Raw genomic sequence first — 20,686 nt, 5'->3', positions numbered from 1 at the left:
CCGCCACGCCCCATGGCGAGAGAGACCTCGCTCGCAATTGGACAGCCGCGATCACGTGTGGGCGGGCGCGGAGCCGATGGACCGCTCTCGCGAGGTTTGGCGAGTGTATGTGCTGCTTGCGGGCGGAAGTGCGGCCTTTTTGTGCGGCGGCGCAGTTCGGCGAGGATGAAGGCAAGGCTCTGTTGGCGGCCGGGGTGGTGCTGGAGGAGGGCTGGGTTCCCGCACCACAAACGGGCCCGGCGCTGCCTCTGGGGCTGCTGATGGGGCACGATGGGCTGCGGCGGCGGGCTCGGGGCGCCTCTGTTGGCTGGATGGCGGTGGATTGCGGGTGGTTCGAGATGGCGGCCGCGCGGCTCCGTGCCCCTTGTTGAGGCCTCTTCCTGAGCTGGGGGCTCTGGGTTATGGGTCGAGTCGCTCTGTTATGGGACTCCTTACGGCGAGAAAGAGTAGAAGGTTCTTACCGGCGGTAGTGGAGCCCTGGCAAGGAGGTAGTGGAGCTGGGCCTGTTCCTGTGGCCTTGTCACTGGGGAAGTGCTAGGCAGCTTTTCCCAAGGTTGCTGGTCTGGCAGTAGCCCTCGGGAAACAGAGGTGGTGATCAAGGCATAGCGTAGCTATTTTGGGCTGCTTGTGTTGTTTCTTCGACATTATACGTGGGAGGAAGGGAGTACAGCTTTCGGTTATCTCTACCGCCATTTGCTTGGTGGCAGTCAGTTTAGAGGGCATAGTGTACGGGGCAGAAGGTTTTGTATCATTAGCAGACATAGATCTGCCTTGTTCTGTAAGTGCAGTAGTAACAGGTTACTGCTAGTAAGCAAATAGAAGCTTTTGGATTTGAAATGTTAAGGTGAAGCCAGCAGTTCAACGCTAATTTTCTCAGGAAATGTCATGTCAGAAGCTTCAACTAAATCATGTATTGTTTATTTTTTTCTACTGTTAGCTCAACATCTCTTTCCCAGCCACTGGCTGCCAGAAGCTTATTGAAGTGGATGATGAGCGCAAGCTGAGAACATTCTATGAGAAGCGAATGGCCACGGAGGTTGCGGCTGATTCTCTTGGCGAGGAGTGGAAGGTAAGAGTCAGAAAGAGGTGTCAGGTGTAGTCAAATTACTTAAGTTTTCCAGTTTTGCACTTAATAAGGTATTTTTATGTTCCATATCTGGCAGGTATGTTGAAAGCATCTCTTAAAATGCATGTTGAATTTAATGAGTAGGCTAGGTTTTTGGTTCTTTCTTTTTCTTTTTTTAATCCACATGTTTTAGACTGTTGTGCTGGATTTTTAAATAGCTTTCTGTTCTTGATTTGGGTACCCTACCAGCATTCAAAACAAATGAAGACTGTACCACAAAAGTGCTCTGCGCTGAACAAGCTCAAAGAGTGTTTAAACTGTTAAGTACATGTGAGAAGAAGCATGTTGAGCTTGATGGATGGGTTTGGAATAGCCAAATGTTGATATGGGCTGTCCAGCTGAGCTTGAATAAGCTGATCTTTGTTGTTGCTGTCTCCTCAAGGAAGGCAATAAGAGCTATTTTTACCCCTCTGTCTTTAATAGAAACTCTGAAGCAGGAAAGGGTTGGGGCTTAGTTTGATGTGTTTTTTACTAACTTGTAATAGATAGGAATTGCTGCTTGGATATATCTTTGAAGAGGCAATAAATGCTAGTTGGGGTATGTGAAAACACCTTTCATATCTCTGTTAAGTAAAAAGCCTGAACTGTTGAAATGATGTTTGTTAAAGAAATACTTAAAGTCTGCAGTTACAGTAGCTTTTCTGGTGATATGGTGTTTGTTAGGAACAGGATATTGTCATCCCCGCCTCTTCTCATTGAACAGATAGGGATGTAAGCAACTGAGAGGTGTATGTCTCTGTTTTTGCAGGGCTATGTTGTCCGGATCAGTGGTGGCAATGATAAACAAGGCTTCCCCATGAAGCAGGGTGTCCTTACTCATGGACGTGTCCGCCTTCTGCTCAGCAAAGGCCACTCCTGCTACCGCCCCAGGAGAACTGGAGAGAGAAAACGCAAGTCTGTTCGGGGTTGCATTGTTGACGCCAACTTGAGTGTTCTGAACTTGGTCATTGTGAAAAAGGGTAAGATGAAGCAGTCAGTAGAAAGAAGTAGGCACCTGGAATGAACCTGCTTGCTAGTGGCTGTAAAATTCTGTAGAATACAGACGCTCAATATCAATCGTAACAGCCTAAATGAATATTGAAATTCTTTCTGAGCGTTGTATTGTAACTTGTAAAAGTGGTCACTGTGAACTGAAATATTTTCACTACCACCAGCAACATTATTGCATTAAACAAAAAAGTGCAGTCAGAGGTGGCACTACTGGCAGGTGTACCCCAGGGATTATCTACCTAAGTTGCTCAGAAAGTAATGCGTCCTATATATTTCCATGGAAATGACAACAGAACCAAAGAGCACAATAACACTGTTTGATAGAGCAAGTTCTCAGCTACAGAACGCTACTTTCCAACATAGGCACCACCATTAGCTATACGTTTTCACTAGCAGTGAACAAGAGAATATGTAATAAAACAGAAGGAATTACTTTTGCGTCAGCCTTCGTAGTGTCTTACTTTTGTAATGCATTTTAAATTATAAAGCAACTACAGTTTAAGACATGTTTAGTAGATGCAGGATTAATTAATGTATCTAAACTTGCTTTATCAAAGGTGAGAAGGATATTCCTGGGCTGACAGACACAACTGTGCCTCGTCGTCTTGGTCCCAAGAGAGCTAGCAGGATCCGCAAGCTGTTCAATCTCTCTAAGGAAGATGATGTTCGCCAGTATGTTGTGAGGAAACCTCTGAATAAAGAGGGTAAGAACTCACGTTTTACGGCACTGTGGCTGCATGTCGTTTTCAGCAGATAGAGTTTCATGCAGTGAATGATGTATAGTAGTACAGCAAGGGTTTGCTGATCCTTTCTTGAGAGGCTGGTGTTCTGCTTCCCATACACCTGTTTTTAGAGCATGTAATACACGTTTCTGTTGCATTTGATCAGGTAACAAAAAGGGTAAGGCTTTTGAAATAACTAATATGATAAAGGATCGGCCCCACGGAAGCTTCTTAGGAAAAAAAACCTGAAAAGTGAAATTTTATTTTCTGCATCATTGGAACTGTAGTGTCTATTAAAGACTATGATCGTTGTGGACATAAGACTGCTTGTGTCTACTGTAGTTAAGCAGGATTGAGTAGTGAAATTGTACAGATAGGTATGTACTGTTTGTAGTAGAATTCTGAAAGCTTGTTCTGAAATTTAGAGGATCGCTTTCTGAATTTTTCGGCGTAGGGAAAATGTTTTCTGACAGGTATTTTGAGAAGCAAGGTATCTACATAAAACTGCAGCAATTTATAGAAGCAGTACTTAATGTTCCCCTGCTGATAGCAGATCAGTGTTAAGACTGCGTTCTGTTAATGCTGTGTGTGACAAAAATCAGATCACTTTTCCTGCATGGTATATACAGTGCTAAATCTTACTGTTAGAGTAAGTGGAAAGTGGTTTTTTTTGCGGTGGCTGGGGGGCTCACATCCTCTTGGGAAGATAGCTTGTCAAACTACTGATTAATAACTTGTTTTAAGGCAAGAAACCCAGGACCAAGGCTCCTAAGATCCAGCGACTAGTGACTCCTCGTGTTCTGCAACATAAGCGCAGACGTATTGCCCTGAAGAAGCAGCGCACTCAGAAGAACAAGGAGGAGGCAGCAGATTACGCGAAGCTCTTGGCAAAGAGAATGAAGGTGCGTGTAGCCCCATGACGTGGCTGTCATCTCATACCTGAGAATCATGGGATTTCATAAGCTTGACTGTACGCTTAAGAGCGTGCTGTAGATAACTTTGACTGGTATCTGAACGCAGGCGTGAATGTTTCTAGCGAACAACTTTGTGAGATTTGCTATTCACTTTTGCTGGTGCTGGAAAAGTAGTTGAGTTGATGGGTCTGATCTGTTTCTGAGAGCTAATTTTGACGAAAATGATGGGCAGTTAAAGCTCATGACAATTATGTTTTTGCAGTACCAACTTTAGTTCAAATGAATTTGAGTCTGACTAGGATGCTCTGTTAGAATCCAGATTTGTGTTTGATTGTAAAGCAACAATGATTGCAGAAGTAATGCTGCTAGGGTATTCAGCACAGCATTGAGTGTTTTGTGACTTCCAGACTGCAATGGAAGGTAGACAGACGTCTTGTATGTCCTGAATTCTTTGTTAGTATTTCTACTGTTAGTTTGGACACTGATTTTGTATGGATTGAAGACATAGGGGTCTGCACAGGTCTGGTACTTACAGAATTCTTTTGGTCTGGGAGGAGTTAAATGCTGGATTTTCTTCAAGTGCTTGATAATGTCTAACACAATACCGCGTGTTTCTTGACTGTTTTTTTTGGTTTTTTGTTTTTCAGGAGGCCAAGGAAAAACGCCAGGAGCAGATTGCGAAGAGACGCAGGCTTTCTTCATTGAGAGCTTCTACATCTAAATCTGAGTCAAGTCAGAAGTAAAGATGTACATGATACTGAAAATAAAACCCTTTTGTGGTTAAATTTTACTGTGAGACTTCCAGTGAATATATTTCCTGGCTATGTCTTAAAATAAATGGTAGTCCAGACTATCTGCAGCACTCAGACCTATATGGAAGCTCAGTCCGTGGTCTTGAATCTGTTCTTCTTAAGAACTTGTAATGCTTTTTGTGAAAAGCTCCAGTTTACCTTGTGCATACACGTGGGTTTTTAGAAGCAAGATTTACCTGCTACAGCAAAATCTGATCTTGCGTTTTCAGAAGTGGTTTGCTTTTCTTCCAGTCTTACGCATTAGTCTTAAGCATTACTTCCAGAGGAAGGAAGCGATTTGCTTTTGAGCATATGGTAAGGTCTACTGCCTTAGGTGATTCTTGGAAGAGTTAAGTGCAAATATTTCACCATTTTGCTCTTTAAATCAGTACTGATGCAGAGAATGAGTAAGCCATCTACTGAAATGGTTGATTTTAATAATTGCAGTCCTTAACTTAGTCCTAGTAGTCTGCATGTATTCAGAACGTATGCATTTAGGCTGTATTTTGTGGAGATCAATTAGTCTTACAGGAATTGTGCTGCAACTACATATAAATTAATTGATGTTGGAATAGTAGGTGGCAAGGACATTTTTAGGTGCCCTTAAAATAGTCAGTAGCTACTTCAGTATTTTCTTCACATTTGTGCTTCTCTTTCAAGTATAAAAACTTGAACTCATAAAGCTGTACCACCACTGTAGAAATCAGCTGCTGAACAGGTGATCTGCTGGCAGTAGATTAATGGACACGGAAGGATCAGATTAACAATCCTCGAATTTTGGTGTGAATTGGGCATTGAAGCATAATCATTTCCAACTCAGAGGTGGCTAATAAGGTTGTTTTCAATCTCTGTCTATCTGTTAGCACTATACCACTGCGACGGTAGGTTCTGCCATAAGGTTTTGCATAGCCTGCATCTGCCACCTTAACATCAGTTCCAAGTCTGTGATGCAAAACATAGGTGACAAACATTAAGTGTTGTCTGGCAACAGTAGCCTGCTTGCAGTGTTGGTGGAATGGCTGCTACACAAGGCTGAAATGGTTCAGAAAGCTTGAAGCACAGCTGTGAAATAGGTACCTGACTCTTCAGGAAAGTAATAGACTTTGAGTACAACTTGATCTATTGCTACCTGGATCTCCACAACCATGGAACTGAGGTAATTTCTCGCACAGTAACTGTGCAACTAGAACAGCGCTGGATACTGCGTCAGTGTTTTGGCTGTTGCTGAGTGGTTCTGGCACAGCAACAAGGCTGGCTCTCAATCCCCTCCAAAGGCTAGGAGGCTGAAAGTGAGCAAGAGGTGGGTTGGTCACAGGGTAGAGAGGCTAGGTGACACTAAGCAATAAAAGCTGGGAAAGGAGAACAGAGGATGCTGAAAGCATGTTTCCATAGCTCCTATGCATATTGAGGCCCTGCTTCCCAAGACATGGTTGAACCTTGCTTGATGTGAAGTAGAGAAGAATTCTCTCCCTCTGCTTCTGCAGGGCTGTATTATTTATATTTTCTTTGATGAAACTACTTAACTCATCAGCCTTTTTTCATCTTATTTTCTCCTCCCTGTTCTTTCAAGGAGGGCAAGTGAGAGTGTGGCTTGCTGGAGCTTAGCTGTCTGTGAAACCATCCCAACAGAGCACCACTGGGAACTGTAGCAGTTTTCCCCCTTGCTGCCTCAACACATGCTTATACCACCAAATGAGGTCTTCCTCATCCAGCCTCCTCCATCTTCTCCAGGCTGAACAGTCCCAGCTCTCAGCCACCCTGTATCTGACACATGGTTCGAGTCCTTCATTGTTTGTGTGGCCTGTCTATATTTTTCTTATACAGGGGAGCTTGGACTTGGGCACAGCACCCAGACAAATCTCACAAGCACCGAGTAGCACAGAAAGATCACTGCTGCCTATACTAGGATTGTTGGCTTTCTTTCATATAAATGCATGCTCCCCAGTCATGGTGATGCTGGCATCCCCCAGGAACCCTTGGTCCTTTGTCCAGTTCCTTTGTGATCTGCAAGGATGCATCACCGAAAGTATAACTCAGCAACGCTACTGCTGAGTCAGTGAAATAAACAGACCTCGCAGCAAGCATTAAGCAACCTGCAGCCACCAACCTGTTCTCATGCACCTGATTAATGATGCTTTTCCCGGTGAGCAGAGAGCAGTAACTGTGATTACAAAGCCATGGTCCATGTCTTTCCTGTAAACACAGTTTCTGCCTCCTTAAGCCCGTTTTTCATTTTTTTCTCTAGCTCTGCTAGTCTTATTATGTATGTATGGTTTGTTTATGGTCCCTCAGAGCCATCTTCTCTTATAAACAAAATCTGCCCAAGACAATTGTACCCACAGAGTGGTGGTCAATGGCTAAGTTCCAGATGGAGATGAGTGATAAGTGGTGTCCTTCAGGGGTCAGTACTGGGACCAACATGCTTTAATACCTCCCCAGTTATATTAACAGTGGGATTGAGTGCACCCTCAGCAAGTTTGTGAGTGACACCAAGCTGTGTGGTGCGGTCAACACACCCAAGGGATGGAATAACATCCAGAGGGACCTCGGCAGGCTTGAGCAGTGGGCCCGGAGACCTTCATGAGGTTCAACAAAGCCAAGTGGAAGATCTTGCAATTGGGTCATGGCAGCGCCTTCTGTCAGTACAAGCTGGGGGCCGTAAGATTAGAGCACAGCCCTGCCAAAAAGAACTTAGGGATACTGGTGGATCACAAGTGGACATGAGTCAGCAATGTGCCCTCACAGCCCAGAAAGGCAACCGTATCCTGGGCTGCATCAAAAGATGCGTGGTCAGCAGGTCCAAGGAGGTGATCCTGTCCCTCTAATCTTCACTAGTGAGGCCTCACCTGGAGTACTGCGTCCAGATGTGGAGTCCTCAGGACAGGAGAGACACGGACCTGTTGGACTGATTTTTTCATTTTATTTTACTTTTTTTTTTAACAATAAGGGTGGTGAGGCACTAGAAGAGGTTGTCTAGAGAGGCTGTGGGTGTCCCATCCCTGAAAACACTAAAGGTCAGGCTGGATGGGGCTCTGGCAACCTGATCTAGCTGTAGGTGTCCCTATTCAATGCAGGACAGTTGGACAAGATGACCTTTAAGGGCCCCTTCCAACTCAAATGATTCTATGGTTCTACAAATCTGGGTTGTTTTTCTCTCTCTGTCCCACTTCAGCTCTTCTAGCTCTTTCCCACCGTTAAGAATTCAATGAGATGCTATGAAAAAAAGTCCCAAAAGGCAACTGAAAATCTCTAGTTTTACAAAACTGTAGGCTGAATTTGCACTTAAGATTAAATTCTGTCAAACACTTGAATAATTGAAACTTCACAAAGGATTTGTACTTATTTTATTTTGCGAAACACATTAAAAATTGTTTCTTAATCTAGGATATCTATACAAAATTCAGAATATGTAGAGTGCCCTTTTATACTCAAGCAACATTTTTCAAATGTACAAAAACATTACAGAGAAACACCTGTTAATCAAAGCACAGTAAATGGATGCCATTTTTCAACAGTTCAACAGTCTCTAAACCAGTGCAAATTTTATTGCATTACAGAAAACTTTCCAACTCAATAAATCCATAATTTATTCACACCACATCCTTTCATCCTCATTACAATACAGTTTATTTTAAGCTCCTAAAAGGAGTTTAATGTGCTTCTAAAAACAGCAAACAGTCCCTTTTATTTGCACCACTGACTGATGCAGACTGAAAGACAAAAAAGGAAAACCAATCGATTTCTCTCCTCACATGCAAGATACACAGCACAGTAGAAAACAGAACTAGAGTTCCATTCAGAACTTCAGTCTCAAGCTTTAGAAGTTAGAAGGGTGTCTCATTTGTTTTACAAAAAAGGTCAATGAGGAAAAGCTGATACAAAGAAGGCACCTTGAAGCTTTTATTAATTGGAACTGGAAAAAAAAAGGATCTGTGAATGAGATAACCAGCTTAACACTTAATTAAAGCTATCTGCACTGAAGTAGCTGTTCTGTTAACTCTGAGAACTTTTCAATTTTAAAATGAGAAACTACTGGGTGAATTTTTCACTGACTTACATTTTAACAAATTATCTTTAAAATGTCATTTCTGTGATCTAATTTAGCATACATCTTGAAAATATGCCTCTGTGTTTCAGCTATTGAAACGAAGTAGTAAATTCGAGGACAAGCATATTCTTCCAGCTGTAACAACATAAAAAGCCATTAATTTACAGTTAAAGTGGAATAAAATTACTCATGAGTCCAATGTAGCTTGAGCTTAACCAATATGTAACCAATTACCAATGTAATTAGTAATAAGTTATTTGCAAAGTGAATGAACTAAGTTTTAAAATGCACATAGTAAATACTGTATTTTCTATTAAAATTGTATTAGCTAAGCTTTAGTTATATAAAATGTGGAGGCAGTAATACACAGATGGTTGTAGTAACATGTGAAAGTTGGTACCTATTACTGTGCCAATACTGCAGCTGTATCGGTCCTCCTATACATACTGGGTTTTGAAAGTTATATGTTGGTAACGTGCCAGAATACATTCAAAACAACTGAAGAAACATTTTGGCACTTTAGAATCCTGATTTTAAAACTCTAAGATCTCTATTTCTTGTTTTAATTCTGCAAAAAAAAAAAAAAAAAAAAAGATATTTTTGATAGAAGCAGACAAACTACTGACAATATCTGGGTGAAAGGTGCAAGGTATCTTCCCAGTGTAACTGACAGCAACTCAGCATTCTTAGGGCAAGGGAACTTCTCTTTGTAAGATTTGCTATTGCAACAAAAACTTCTCAACTTCTTGGGCTCCCATGAAATTCCAGTAAGAGTTTGCTCCTGCATATGTTAACAGTTTGATTTGCATCCTCATTCCAAACAAACACTGCAGGTTCTGAATGTGATATTTATCTACAACTGTTTTCTTCAAGTTCGTACGTAAGAATTCCAAAGTGCACGCAAAAGAACAATGTCCTCCTTAACACTAGCTGTTCATTTACAGGCCAGGCTAGAGAGAATATTCAGAGGCAAGGATTTTATAAGTGAGCAAAATGCTACCTTTTCTACTTACACTGAGAGGCAAACAGAAGCAAAAACCAAGCTTATCTACTGCCCTCCTCCCAACACCTCTGCCCTGCTGTTTCATGCATTATGTATTCAGATAACTTTGGAATATAAATAGTGGGTGTGAAATAAATCAAAAACATTTGTAGGTAATTAAATTATTCCTATTTAGCCCAAGAAGTTTACACTGTTGATAACTGCAGAGAAGAACGTATTCTACCTTTACTGATTCATTTTCAGAGGGACAAAAGTGTTTTCCAATTGACTAATATTAAGGCAGTAGCAGGAAGTGCCATCATGTATCAGAGAGAAAGCAACTCAGAAGCAAACCTTTGGTTCCCAGTTCAATTTTATTTATTTCTGAACACTGTTTTTGTGGTTTTATTGTTGTCTTATTTTCTTTAAAAAAGCATCTCCTTATCTGAAAATTAATTGAAAAAAAAACTAGTTTAAAAAAATTTCAGGAGTTTTCCCTTTCCATTTGAACTACGGATTCCATTTAAGAACTAGCTGAATAGTTAGCTATCAAAAACCAGGCATTAAAAAAATCCAAGTTCTAAAGAGTAAGTGCTCACTTTTGCCCCTATATCTATGTCATTAGAGTTAATTTCAGTAGGCTTTTCATGACTTCAAGTAATTCCAAGCAAGACTTCCACCATTCTAAAGTTCAGGTAGAAAATAGAGGAACAGAAGCTAACTTGTAGTGTACAGAAACATCAATACACAGAAGCATATCAAAGCAAGTTAAACCGACTGCAAAGATGACCTAAAATCTTGCAGCAATCCTTTTTCCTTAGCACTGTCATTTTTTTCTGCTCTAGTTTAGTCATGTACCCATGTGAAGTCTAATAGTTAGCACTAGATGCTGTGACACAATCTACTTTGGCTATACCTGCAATACTACCCGTCAATTAATTGCTCAATTTTCAGCAAAAGGTGACTGTTCTATAATGAAGGTGATTTGCACACTACTGCTACTTATTACTATCTTATTTGCAATGGAGTAAAAGTCATTTGAATGTCACCAGTTATGTAAAAAAGCATTTAATGGATACACCTCCTTTTCAATTCAATGAGCTTGGAGATTTTAACAATCACTAAAAATTGCCTCCTTGTACGTTGTGTCATGATCAGAAAGTTAATCCAATGAACATTCAACATTATTCTTGCATAGCTGTATGTTTAAGATCAGTATGAATATATAAAGTTTGCCTTTATATAGAATTATTAAACTGTTTGGAAGAATGCTTCAGAGATTTAGTCTGTTTAAAAGGATGGAACCATGCATATCTATATTGTCTAAAATGAGAAGAGGGTAAAATACCAAGAATCACTCTCAACTCTTCCATTGAGATGGAGATCTGAAATCTGCAAGCAACTGTGTATAAAACCCAAAGAATAAAGAACAAAAAAGAAAAGTTGTGTTCTTTGCTTTTAATTATTGAAATAGCACAACATTTTCATCAGGAGAGAATCTGTCCAGGCAATATCCCCATACTGTCTTATGACCAGCACTTTAAGACAAATTGCAAGGAATCAGTCTATAATGCAAACATATTCTGTCACAAAGAGTGCAAATCCTTTGTTTCAGTCTTATAAGAAAAGTAAAAGTTGCTTTTGTTGTTTTGGCTAGAACCTCCCTCATCATTTTCAAGAATAACAATCTTTCTTAAAGATTGGTAGGAAGTGAATGCATTCATACTCAGATGGAACTACAGATTTAGCTAAAAATCCTTCTGTTCTTTCTCCAGGAACAACTGTATCAGAAAAACCCATGAGTAAATTTCAGAAAAGAAAAGAAACAAACAAAAAAAAACTGGAATAAATCTTGCCATATATCTCAAGTAACAGACAAATTTAAATTACAGAGCCATGTCCAGGCTCTTCTTTCCCAAAGATATGACCGCTGTTGTCCGCTAGGTATGTGAGGTGAGGAAGCGTCTTATCTAATAGAAGCAAGCTGAAGATTGATTTACCTTTTTAGATCATTCATTCAAGCAATTCATTTATATGAAGTCACACCCTGAAGACCATATTTATAAATAAATTTTAATTGAAATATTAAATTTGGACTATCAGTGCAAAACAATTAACCCACAGGCTAGCATGAAACCATGGGGGAAGGTAATAAAGAATTAAAAAGAAATTTTCAAAGCATACCTCCATGCAGTATAAAGCATGTTTTGAGATAAGGTCTGTTTGACATACCTTCTCTCAATCCCATTGTCATCTAAGCTTCCTATCTAACTTGTAGAAAGCCATCAACTTCTGAGTCGTTTAGTGTAAAAGCCTGTAATTTCTTTGCAGAAAGCAGCAGTATGTTCATAGGATCTTCAATGTGTTTGACAGACAAGACAGGACAACTGGGAAGTTTCTAGGTTTTACAACTGTAGGGATACATTATGAAAAGGTCACTCAAAGACTATTTTGAATACTAATTGGAACAAGGGTAGGGACAAGGGTAGCAATTTTAGATACTGTGATCTGTTAGAAGCAACTGCATTGCAATTTCCAATCCAAGGACTCAAATATTTACATTCATATATATATACTGCACAACAATGCAAAAGATCCCCTTGAAGTAAAGGTCATTTGAAAGAAGTACTGAAGGACCTAAGCATTCTGTCAGGGAAGGTCTTTCATTAAAATACACAAATATTGATAGCCCTTAGGAAACTCACCAGCTGTAGTCTCCTGTTTAATTACCACCTTTCCGAACAAGTTGATATTGAAGGGGCAAAGATTTAAGGAAAAGAAAGGAAAAACACATACAGGAAAATAATGCAGATAAATCACTGAAACCAACTCACCCTAATAATATATTTTACAAACATTTTAACGTACTTTACACTGTGTCTCATGAGATGAAAGACAAGGTTATATGCTGTAGATCCATGAAATTACTCTGACAAATTGCTCAATTATCACCTTTTATGATTCAAAAGCATATATATATATATATCCCCATACTCCTTGTTTGTTCACCTGCTTTTGTCTTGCTGAAGTTTAGCATGTGGTTTCCTCATTTTTATATTAAAGGTGCTCCAAAGTACTTCCGACAACACTCAACTCTGCTGCTTGGTGGTGCATCTATTTTCTCCATCCTTTCGAGAACATCTTTTGGTAGATTTTTATGTGCAAGTCTGTATTCACTATCAAAGACCTCTGGAATACAAAGAGCATTATTAAAGTTACTTAAGAAACCATGCATAGTGTGCAATACTTTTCCTACAAAAATACTTCTGGTAATTTTTATAGAATAAAAAATATTATCTTAGGATAACTGAACTAGCTACTGGATTTTTTTTTTCCAAAAAAGATTCTATCAAAGAAACTACAAAGCATTTTCAGGCTGAAACATCAAAAAGCATTGTAGTGAAAGCATAACGTGCAAGGAGTTCTCCTGCTTCCAAGACACTTCATGTCACATGGCTGTGAGTGAGTCCCATTGCTTGCATGTTGCCAAATAAATGTTAGAGGACAGCAGGATGGGATGGGCAAGCAGCTACTTAGAAGACAGAGCTAATGCAGGATATGTGAGTTGGGAAAAAAATAGGCAAGACTGGGAGCAAGTTCTCAGTCTTGGAACAACACTTCAAGATAAAGGTTACTTAAAATAGTTTAATACTTGTTTCATAGAATCAGAGATCATTAAAGCTGGAAAAGACTTTTAAGATCATCTAGTCCAACCGTCCACCTACCACCAGTATTGCCCACTATGTCCATAATTACTACATCTACCCTCTCCTTAAACACCCCCAGAGACAGTGATTCCACCACCTCCCTGGGCAGTCTGTTCCAATGCTTAACCACTCTTCCCAAGAAGAAACTCTTCCTAACATCCAAACTGAACCTCTGCTGGCACAACTTAAGGTGATGGGACCTCTGGTCCTATTACTACTTACCCAGGAGAAGAGATCAAAATCCACCTCACCACAACCTCCTTTCAGGTAATTGTAGAGCGGTGTAAGGTTTCCCCTGAGTCTCCCCTTCTCCTCATTAACAATCCCAGTTTCCTCAGCCACACCCCATTAAGACCTGTGTTTCAGACTCCTCACCAGCTTTTCTGCCCCTCTCTGAACACACTACAGGGCCTCAATGTCTTTTGTGTAGTGAGGGGCCCAAAACTGAACACAGTACTTGAGGTGTGGCCTCAGCAGCGGTGAGTACAAGCAATCACTTCCCTGCTCCTGCTGGCTGCACTATTTCTGATACAAGTCAGGAAGCCATTGGCCTTCTTGGCCACATGGGCACGCTGCTGGCTCATGTTCAGCTGCCTGTCAGCTAACACCCTCAGGTTCCTCTCCTCTGTGCATCCTTCCAGCCACTCTGTCCCAAACCTGTAGCACTGAAACAGGTAATAGTTTCATCAAAACCAAAATTAATGGCCCCACGTAGACTAGATTTTCAGAAAAGTGAAACCTACTTCAAGAGTGACAGCACTGCACTTTTCTTTAAAATGCAGCAAGTGAAAAGTTTTTTAGAAATATACAGATGCCAATTTTCTTCACTAGTTTTCATATAGAGTATTCACATACGTTGTACACATACCACATACACTACAGAATTCACAGTATTATTCACTTACCAATGTCAATGTTCTCTCTTCCAAGTGATACCAGAGACAGGAAAAGAATTTCTCTGTAAAAACTCCTAGGAAATATTTTGAAGGGTAAATAAATGAACTTGCCAACTGTTCTCAGTTTAAAAAGCCACTGTCAAAGACACTGCTCTTCCATTATATAGTTTCTGCAACTGTTCTTTTAATCACGCTTGTGAAGAATGTATGTAATCTTCATGACCATTAGCTTGAGGTTTTCTGAAGCCTAAATATTTGCCATAGATTATGAAGTTGTATTAACCATGGATCTCAGCAGTTACACTGGCTCTGAAAATCTCCCTGCCAAACATTTTGTAAAGCCTCCAGAAAAACAAGAAATGTGGAATTATGCATCAACTACTTATTAACTCATTGCTGCTTGACAACGAAATACACAGAGAGAACTCATTTCGCAGATAAGCTACACTTTGTTGTTTGTTTCAGAAAGTAAAGATCTCTCTCTATCAAACTGGGTATTAATCTTTACCTTGTGAAAGATTCTCCTTTAGGCAGATCAATCTTGTTTGTTTTTAGTAACTACAAACCACAGAAGCAAAGATCAACTTAACATAGTAGACTCCTGAACACACTTTGGAAATTACATACTTCAGACTGTGCTTTTGTATGAAGCCCTTTTTGACTTACTGCACAGACAGCAAACATAGAGTGTCTCACTTTGTTTGGGATTATGTTGCATCCCATTCTATTACCCACTTCTATAAGTTGGCAAAACTTATAAAAAGTAGCTGTATCCATGCAGTTTGTAGACTATTCCTGATTATGCAACGGCATGTTGCACTTCTGTACTTAGATGTGGGGCAACACCAGAATCCACAAAGTACCTGTGCTTTTTTTAATTCATTTTTTAAAAAGCTCATTTTGATTAGTTATATTTATTCATTTCATTTTGGATGAATTTTGCATCTGGCTACAGAACGCATCTGTTTGTAAACACAGCATTAAGAATTAGACACAGTGTTGAGTGGACATAGAATGTTAATACTCCCCAGAAGCCCACACAGAATTCTCAGTGTGAAAAGTATATGGTCTGATCTTTAACTTTGAGTGGCAAGAAAGTAAGAAGAGATTTTCACTTTACCTCTGTCGTTTCACATCTGGTTTAACTTTCTGTAGAAGGAGGTGGATTGGTTTAACAACATTATTATGTTGAATACTCAGTTTAATGTTCTCCAACAAAGTGTTTGTTGCCTGTTGATCTTCTGACACTGGAGAGGGTTTCTTTTCAGAAGAATCTAGTTAAATACAGCAGTTTTGATTATTAGTACAGTAAAGATAGGGGTCATTATTTTTTTTCCAGTTCAACAAGCAGAAGGCATTTCAAAAAACGAGATATATATACAGAATCTCTACTCAATTTACAGAAATGCATCACCACAGAAAGGCTCTGTCTGCTTCTAGGCTTTACTTCACCACAAATGCAAAAGTATCCAGATTCACGAGCTCCGAGATGACAGAGAAGCACAAGAGACTGCAGAGTCTCCAGCTTCACATGTTAGGTGTGATAGTTTAGATATATTGCTGTACTTAACCTCCTTGGAGTGAAATTTAGTAAGCACATGGCATGTAAATGAAATGCAGACTAAACCTGGAGTCATAAGTATACTGACCTGACAGTTTCAAAAATTGGCATGTATTGGCAAGGTTTTCTAAATACATTCTGTAAAGAGATTCTGCAGTATTACTGCCTTTCTTTCAGCCTATTTCAAATTTTTTGCTCCTTTATTTACTTATTTGCTCAAACACACTTATGTATACTTCTTCATTCACAGCTGTGTACTCTGGGGATGCTTTCCATATATTATACTCAAATAAATATCCTTTGTGCAAGTTAAAGAAAATACATATTGTTCCGTGTTCTCCACTAGTTTTCTGATCAGTCTGGTTATATTTAGGTTACTTTGGACAAATGTTTTTTCATTACCTCAAAACCAGAACTTGCATGTTGCTATAAAAATGACTATGAAAACATGTTGAAAATGCACAGATTTTAAAAATTAAAAAGCAGGATGAGAAGTTAGGTCAACAAAAGAATTTTTACTGATCATAAGTAAAGGAATTCTCAGAACTAGCGTGCCACACGTGATGATTTCTCATCCTTCCAAACTAAACTACAGTAGACAAAGATTTTCTCGGATCTTAGTCAAGTAGGCTGACAAATGCACTTATAAATGGGATTGGAAACGTTTTATTCATTTATAAAAACAACCAGCTACTGTTTTGAAGTATCGTTTTCTACTATATTACTGTACAGCTATAACCAGATGATACCACCAAACATTCAAATCAAGTGAAGCTTATTTAACACTGAATCTAGAACAAATCCTCCCTTCCTGTGCATACGAAGAACTGGTTACATTCTTTTTTCACAGAGAACAGAAAATGCTGTCACAAATAATTTGACACTTGAGACTATGTCGAACATCTAAGGGATTGCAAATATTTCCTATACTAAAAATGATATCCAGCTCTATGAGCGTTGTAAACTTTAAATGCCACAAAACAACTATTTCTTTCTGTGGCCTCTACTTGCTCTGCTTTCTTGTAACATTTGTTTACTTACTGAGATTTCTCCAGGATATATACAGAGGCTCCCCTGGCTCTTGGTGGAGGTTGATATTGTCCCACAGAAGTTGGATGTATACTAGCTTGCTATCTTGAGCAAGAGATGTCAAAGGAAGCTATAAACATGAAGAAAGGGAAAAAGAACAAAAGCACATACTTACTGTATAAAATCTGTTCTTGTACTCATTTTGCAAACAACCAAACAAAAATATTTTGTTTATCTTCAATCCAGCAAACATGAAAACTCTTGTCTTCTAAGAGGAAACTGCTTTTAACAGGAGCAAGGTAGAGCAACATTTTCTAGTGTAGCTGGACATATGAACATTGTTCAGTTTTCTATGAATATTTGCAGAACATATTTGAGTATGCATCCTAAACTATGTTTTGTGTGTCAAATATGTTACTCTGTTTGTACTACTGAGGGGTAGTAATGAGGTAATGAAATTAGAATACAACTTAGTGTCTTTTGATTCAAGTATGACTTGGTAAGCATATTTACATGCTGATCACACCAACAACTAGAAACCCTACTTGCATACATATATCAACCATTTATTTCCATTACAAAATATGTGGGACTGAAAACAATAGCTCCATAATTATTTTATAAAATTAAGAGCCTCTGGAACCACTAACACATTCGTGATTACTAATATACGAATAATAATACACAATACTAATGAATTCTAATACAAGAAATAGTAGACAAGAAAAACACGTCAGCAAGTGTATGAATTTAAATTAGTAATCACAATTTCATATCTTATCTTGTGACTTTCCCTGCTGATATATCTATTTTTCCAAATGCTTTAGATTTTATTGGTTTTGGTCTTCAGCTATATTTTAAAAAAAAACTGCTCCAAGGTGGTTTTTGGAAATTGAATAATGAAATCTTAAAATCAGAGTGCTTATAAGTAGATATGACATCACTAGTTCATCACAAGAGCTGTATACAAATATCCATGGAATCTGGGTATTCGATCATATATATATCTGTTCCTTTAAACTGGAAAAACAAAATATACAAAAGATAGCATCAATTCTTCAGTTACATTTATGTAGTGATGAAATTCCCTCTGTGTGAATAGCAAAAACTATTAACAGAAAAGAACAAAGAATCTTACCTAATAACTTTAAAAACATACATACCAAAGCACGGGATCCACAACATGAACATTACAACATATTGTAAATGGCAAGATCTCCACAAGCACACATACTGCCTTTAGTTAATCTTATCCTTTGGGTCTTTTTTCTTCAATTAAAAACATTTAAGGTACTGTAACAGCTGCTGTTCTAAATAGAGAAAGTCACTAACCTGCACTCCATCATTACAATGTTCAGATGTTAGAATAAGTCCAGGTAAATTGCTAGGTAGATCCAACCTTCGGAAATACCAAACTAAGTTCCAGAATATTATGGGGTGTTGATTGATGAATTTGGATGTATGAATTACTTGTTCTCCCTCATTTTCCAATAGAGATTCAAGCTCCTTACGCAGTACCAAAGGGCTCAAGTAGGGTACAGATACAGGGAGAGGATTAGGTCTTTTAATTAAAGGATCCTAAAAACAAAACAAAAACAATAAATAGACAAAATTTGTTATTTTACAAAATCAGAGAATTTTATTACCAGAATTTTACTTCAGAATTACTTTCCCTGAAAATCCCCCCTTGTAACATTCCTTTTGACATTTGGAAGAAGCTTCTAGAAGTACTGGACATACACTAGCGGTATCAGCAGTTTTGGCTGTTGAAGTGTATCTTAACTTTACAGCACAATCACCTAAGCTCATTTGCTTTCTCTTCTATTAGGAAAATAAAATGCTGATTTGTTATTACTTGTCTCTGACTACACAGTTTCAAGCTGCCTAAGCTTGTACTAAGCCAGTGATAAAAGGATATAGCAAAAAATATTTAATTACATCATGTATGGTACTTAATCATTGGTACTTGTTAAGACAGTCTCTTGCCTATAAAAAGAACTAAGAGAGAGGAGGAACTCAGCTTCAGTTGAAAAAATAATGTAATACTCTGAATATGCCTCCTACTTTTTTCCAGCCAACCCATCAAGTAAGTCTACTAGAATATACAGAAGTATATTCTAAGTAATAGAAGGAAAGAGGAACAATCTTTCACTCATGGCTCACTGTGTTGTCTACACTGTGTGTTTAGTCTTCTGTACTATTTGAGTTATTTTTAAAACAACTTTCTAGCTTTAGAAAGACAAAACGTAGTTAAGTCCTGACAAAGAGAACACATTATACTAAAGTTACAGTTCTTCAAACTCTTTTAGACAAAATGAACCAGGAAGACACCAAGATTTGTCATAAGAACATGAAAATACACTTGACCATTTCTGTTCCCAAAACAGAGGCAACAATGCTAGCAGCAGAACATTATTCATTTTAAATTCATTGTATTCAACATTTTGTTGTCAACTTAGCATGTGACTTTGAAACTTACCACAACTTCTTGCAAACTATTTGGAAGACTAACTGTTGAAATGCCATGTGATGGTCTCTGGGAAAGATCAATGTTTTGCAGTGGACCTCCAACGCTGTGGCTTCGAGTTAAAGACACTCCCCTTTTTGGCGGATTATTGGCAGGTGTCTTCACGGTTCTGGGATCTTTGTTCTGTTCTTCCGCAGCTTTACTGTTTCAATTTTAGAAGAGAATATGTCAGTGTGAACTATTCACTATTCCATTTGCAACAGGAAAGAAGCAGAGAATGGCCACCAAGTAAGTGCACGGAACCAAGTTTCTCTATCAACAAGGAATTTGCACAGTTATCTCCACAGTTTAGGGAAAAACAAAATGTGTCTCTGAAATTAATATGAGTCTCTCTCTCTCTCTCACACACACACATACACACACACACACAAAAAAAAAAAAAAAAAAAGGACAATAGGTATGCCTAAGAAATCAATCTGAAAATGCAGCAGTTCTATACAGGCCTCTGGTATAGCCTTATCATGCCCAAAAGAACACAGCATGTTATAATAGCAATGTCAAGTTTTGTCAGTACACAAAGATTATCCTGTTTTGATAAAAATACTAGAGGAAACAAAGCAACGTGTCTGCCAAAAAGGAAGCCAAAGGTTTTGGAAAACAAACTGTTAGTGCTGAACTTCACCAACAAGATAAATAAAGCAAGCTCCTACTACTGGTCATCAAATTTCATGAATGAAATCCAACTACACGCAGAATACACCTTTTACATGCCTCATAACTGAAGCAGTGCATAAAAGTAAGTCAACTACAATATAGAATTTTAAAATAACAAGAAAAACAGAAGGTGCCTGCTTCCAAATAATCTGCAAAGAGACAGAAATGATTAATTTGGAGGTGTGGATTTTTAATTTGTCTGATTTTGTTAACAATATAGGACCAGAAATAAGAGATTAACATTGCACCTTCCATTTTAAGAGAACTAAGACCAACTGCTATTACACTGATGAAAGTTTTAACAGTCTGAGAGAAGCCTTAATAAGAGATATTCAAGGTTTCCAAATTGAACAATGATGAAAAAGCTATTCCATCAAAATACGAGCAAACCCCAGCAAAACCTTCACAGCAACAATATCCCAGCTCTTCCCCTTTCCAATACAGCACACCTTTTCCTCAACGCTTCTTTCCTCAAACTGCTCTAAGATTTACAGTTTGAATTTGAGTTTTAATTTTACATCATTATTGTCACAAAAATCCCTCAATGCAAGTGTAGATCATTCCAAAGGCTTTAACTCAAAGAAGCCTACAGCAAATATATATATTTTTTTCTCATTATATTGCTGTAATTCTAAACAGAGAAAGGAAGACTAATGCCAGAATTTCTTTGTCTTTAAAAGCTGAAGGCCTTCCAACAGTGCTAAGTAGAAGCTTTATCTATTTGTCTATTTATCTATTA

General features: G+C 38.6%; 2 protein-coding genes across 13 annotated transcripts in view; one reads left to right on the top strand and one right to left on the bottom strand.

The window, feature by feature from the left end:
- The first annotated feature begins 147 nt into the window (after positions 1 to 147).
- On the top strand, positions 148 to 4,605 carry RPS6 (ribosomal protein S6). The gene is given in 6 exon segments (NM_205225.2): positions 148 to 171; positions 938 to 1,069; positions 1,875 to 2,085; positions 2,674 to 2,820; positions 3,583 to 3,740; positions 4,400 to 4,605. Coding segments are annotated over 6 exon segments (750 nt in total). The 5' UTR covers positions 148 to 165; the 3' UTR covers positions 4,496 to 4,605.
- A 3,265-nt stretch (positions 4,606 to 7,870) lies between these two features.
- The window catches only part of DENND4C (DENN domain containing 4C), an 83,238-nt gene continuing 70,422 nt past the window's right edge, over positions 7,871 to 20,686 (bottom strand). For 11 of the 12 annotated variants that reach the window (XM_046905887.1, XM_046905885.1, XM_040656252.2 and 8 more), the window contains 6 exons: positions 19,246 to 19,435; positions 18,099 to 18,344; positions 16,779 to 16,896; positions 15,297 to 15,450; positions 14,186 to 14,250; positions 7,871 to 12,762 (listed from right to left, as the gene is read on the bottom strand). In XM_046905887.1, coding sequence (XP_046761843.1) covers positions 12,626 to 12,762; positions 14,186 to 14,250; positions 15,297 to 15,450; positions 16,779 to 16,896; positions 18,099 to 18,344; positions 19,246 to 19,435 — 910 coding nt within the window. In that variant the 3' untranslated portion in view covers positions 7,871 to 12,625. The remainder of the gene's footprint in view (positions 12,763 to 14,185; positions 14,251 to 15,296; positions 15,451 to 16,778; positions 16,897 to 18,098; positions 18,345 to 19,245; positions 19,436 to 20,686) is intronic. The other variant, XM_025144802.3, reaches the window with a different exon arrangement.

The sequence above is a fragment of the Gallus gallus genome, chromosome Z, assembly GCF_016699485.2.
Source record: "Gallus gallus isolate bGalGal1 chromosome Z, bGalGal1.mat.broiler.GRCg7b, whole genome shotgun sequence".
Lineage (NCBI taxonomy): Eukaryota > Metazoa > Chordata > Aves > Galliformes > Phasianidae > Gallus > Gallus gallus.
The sequence above is the reverse complement of the archived record's forward strand: the minus strand, read 5'-3'. Positions and strand labels throughout refer to the sequence as shown.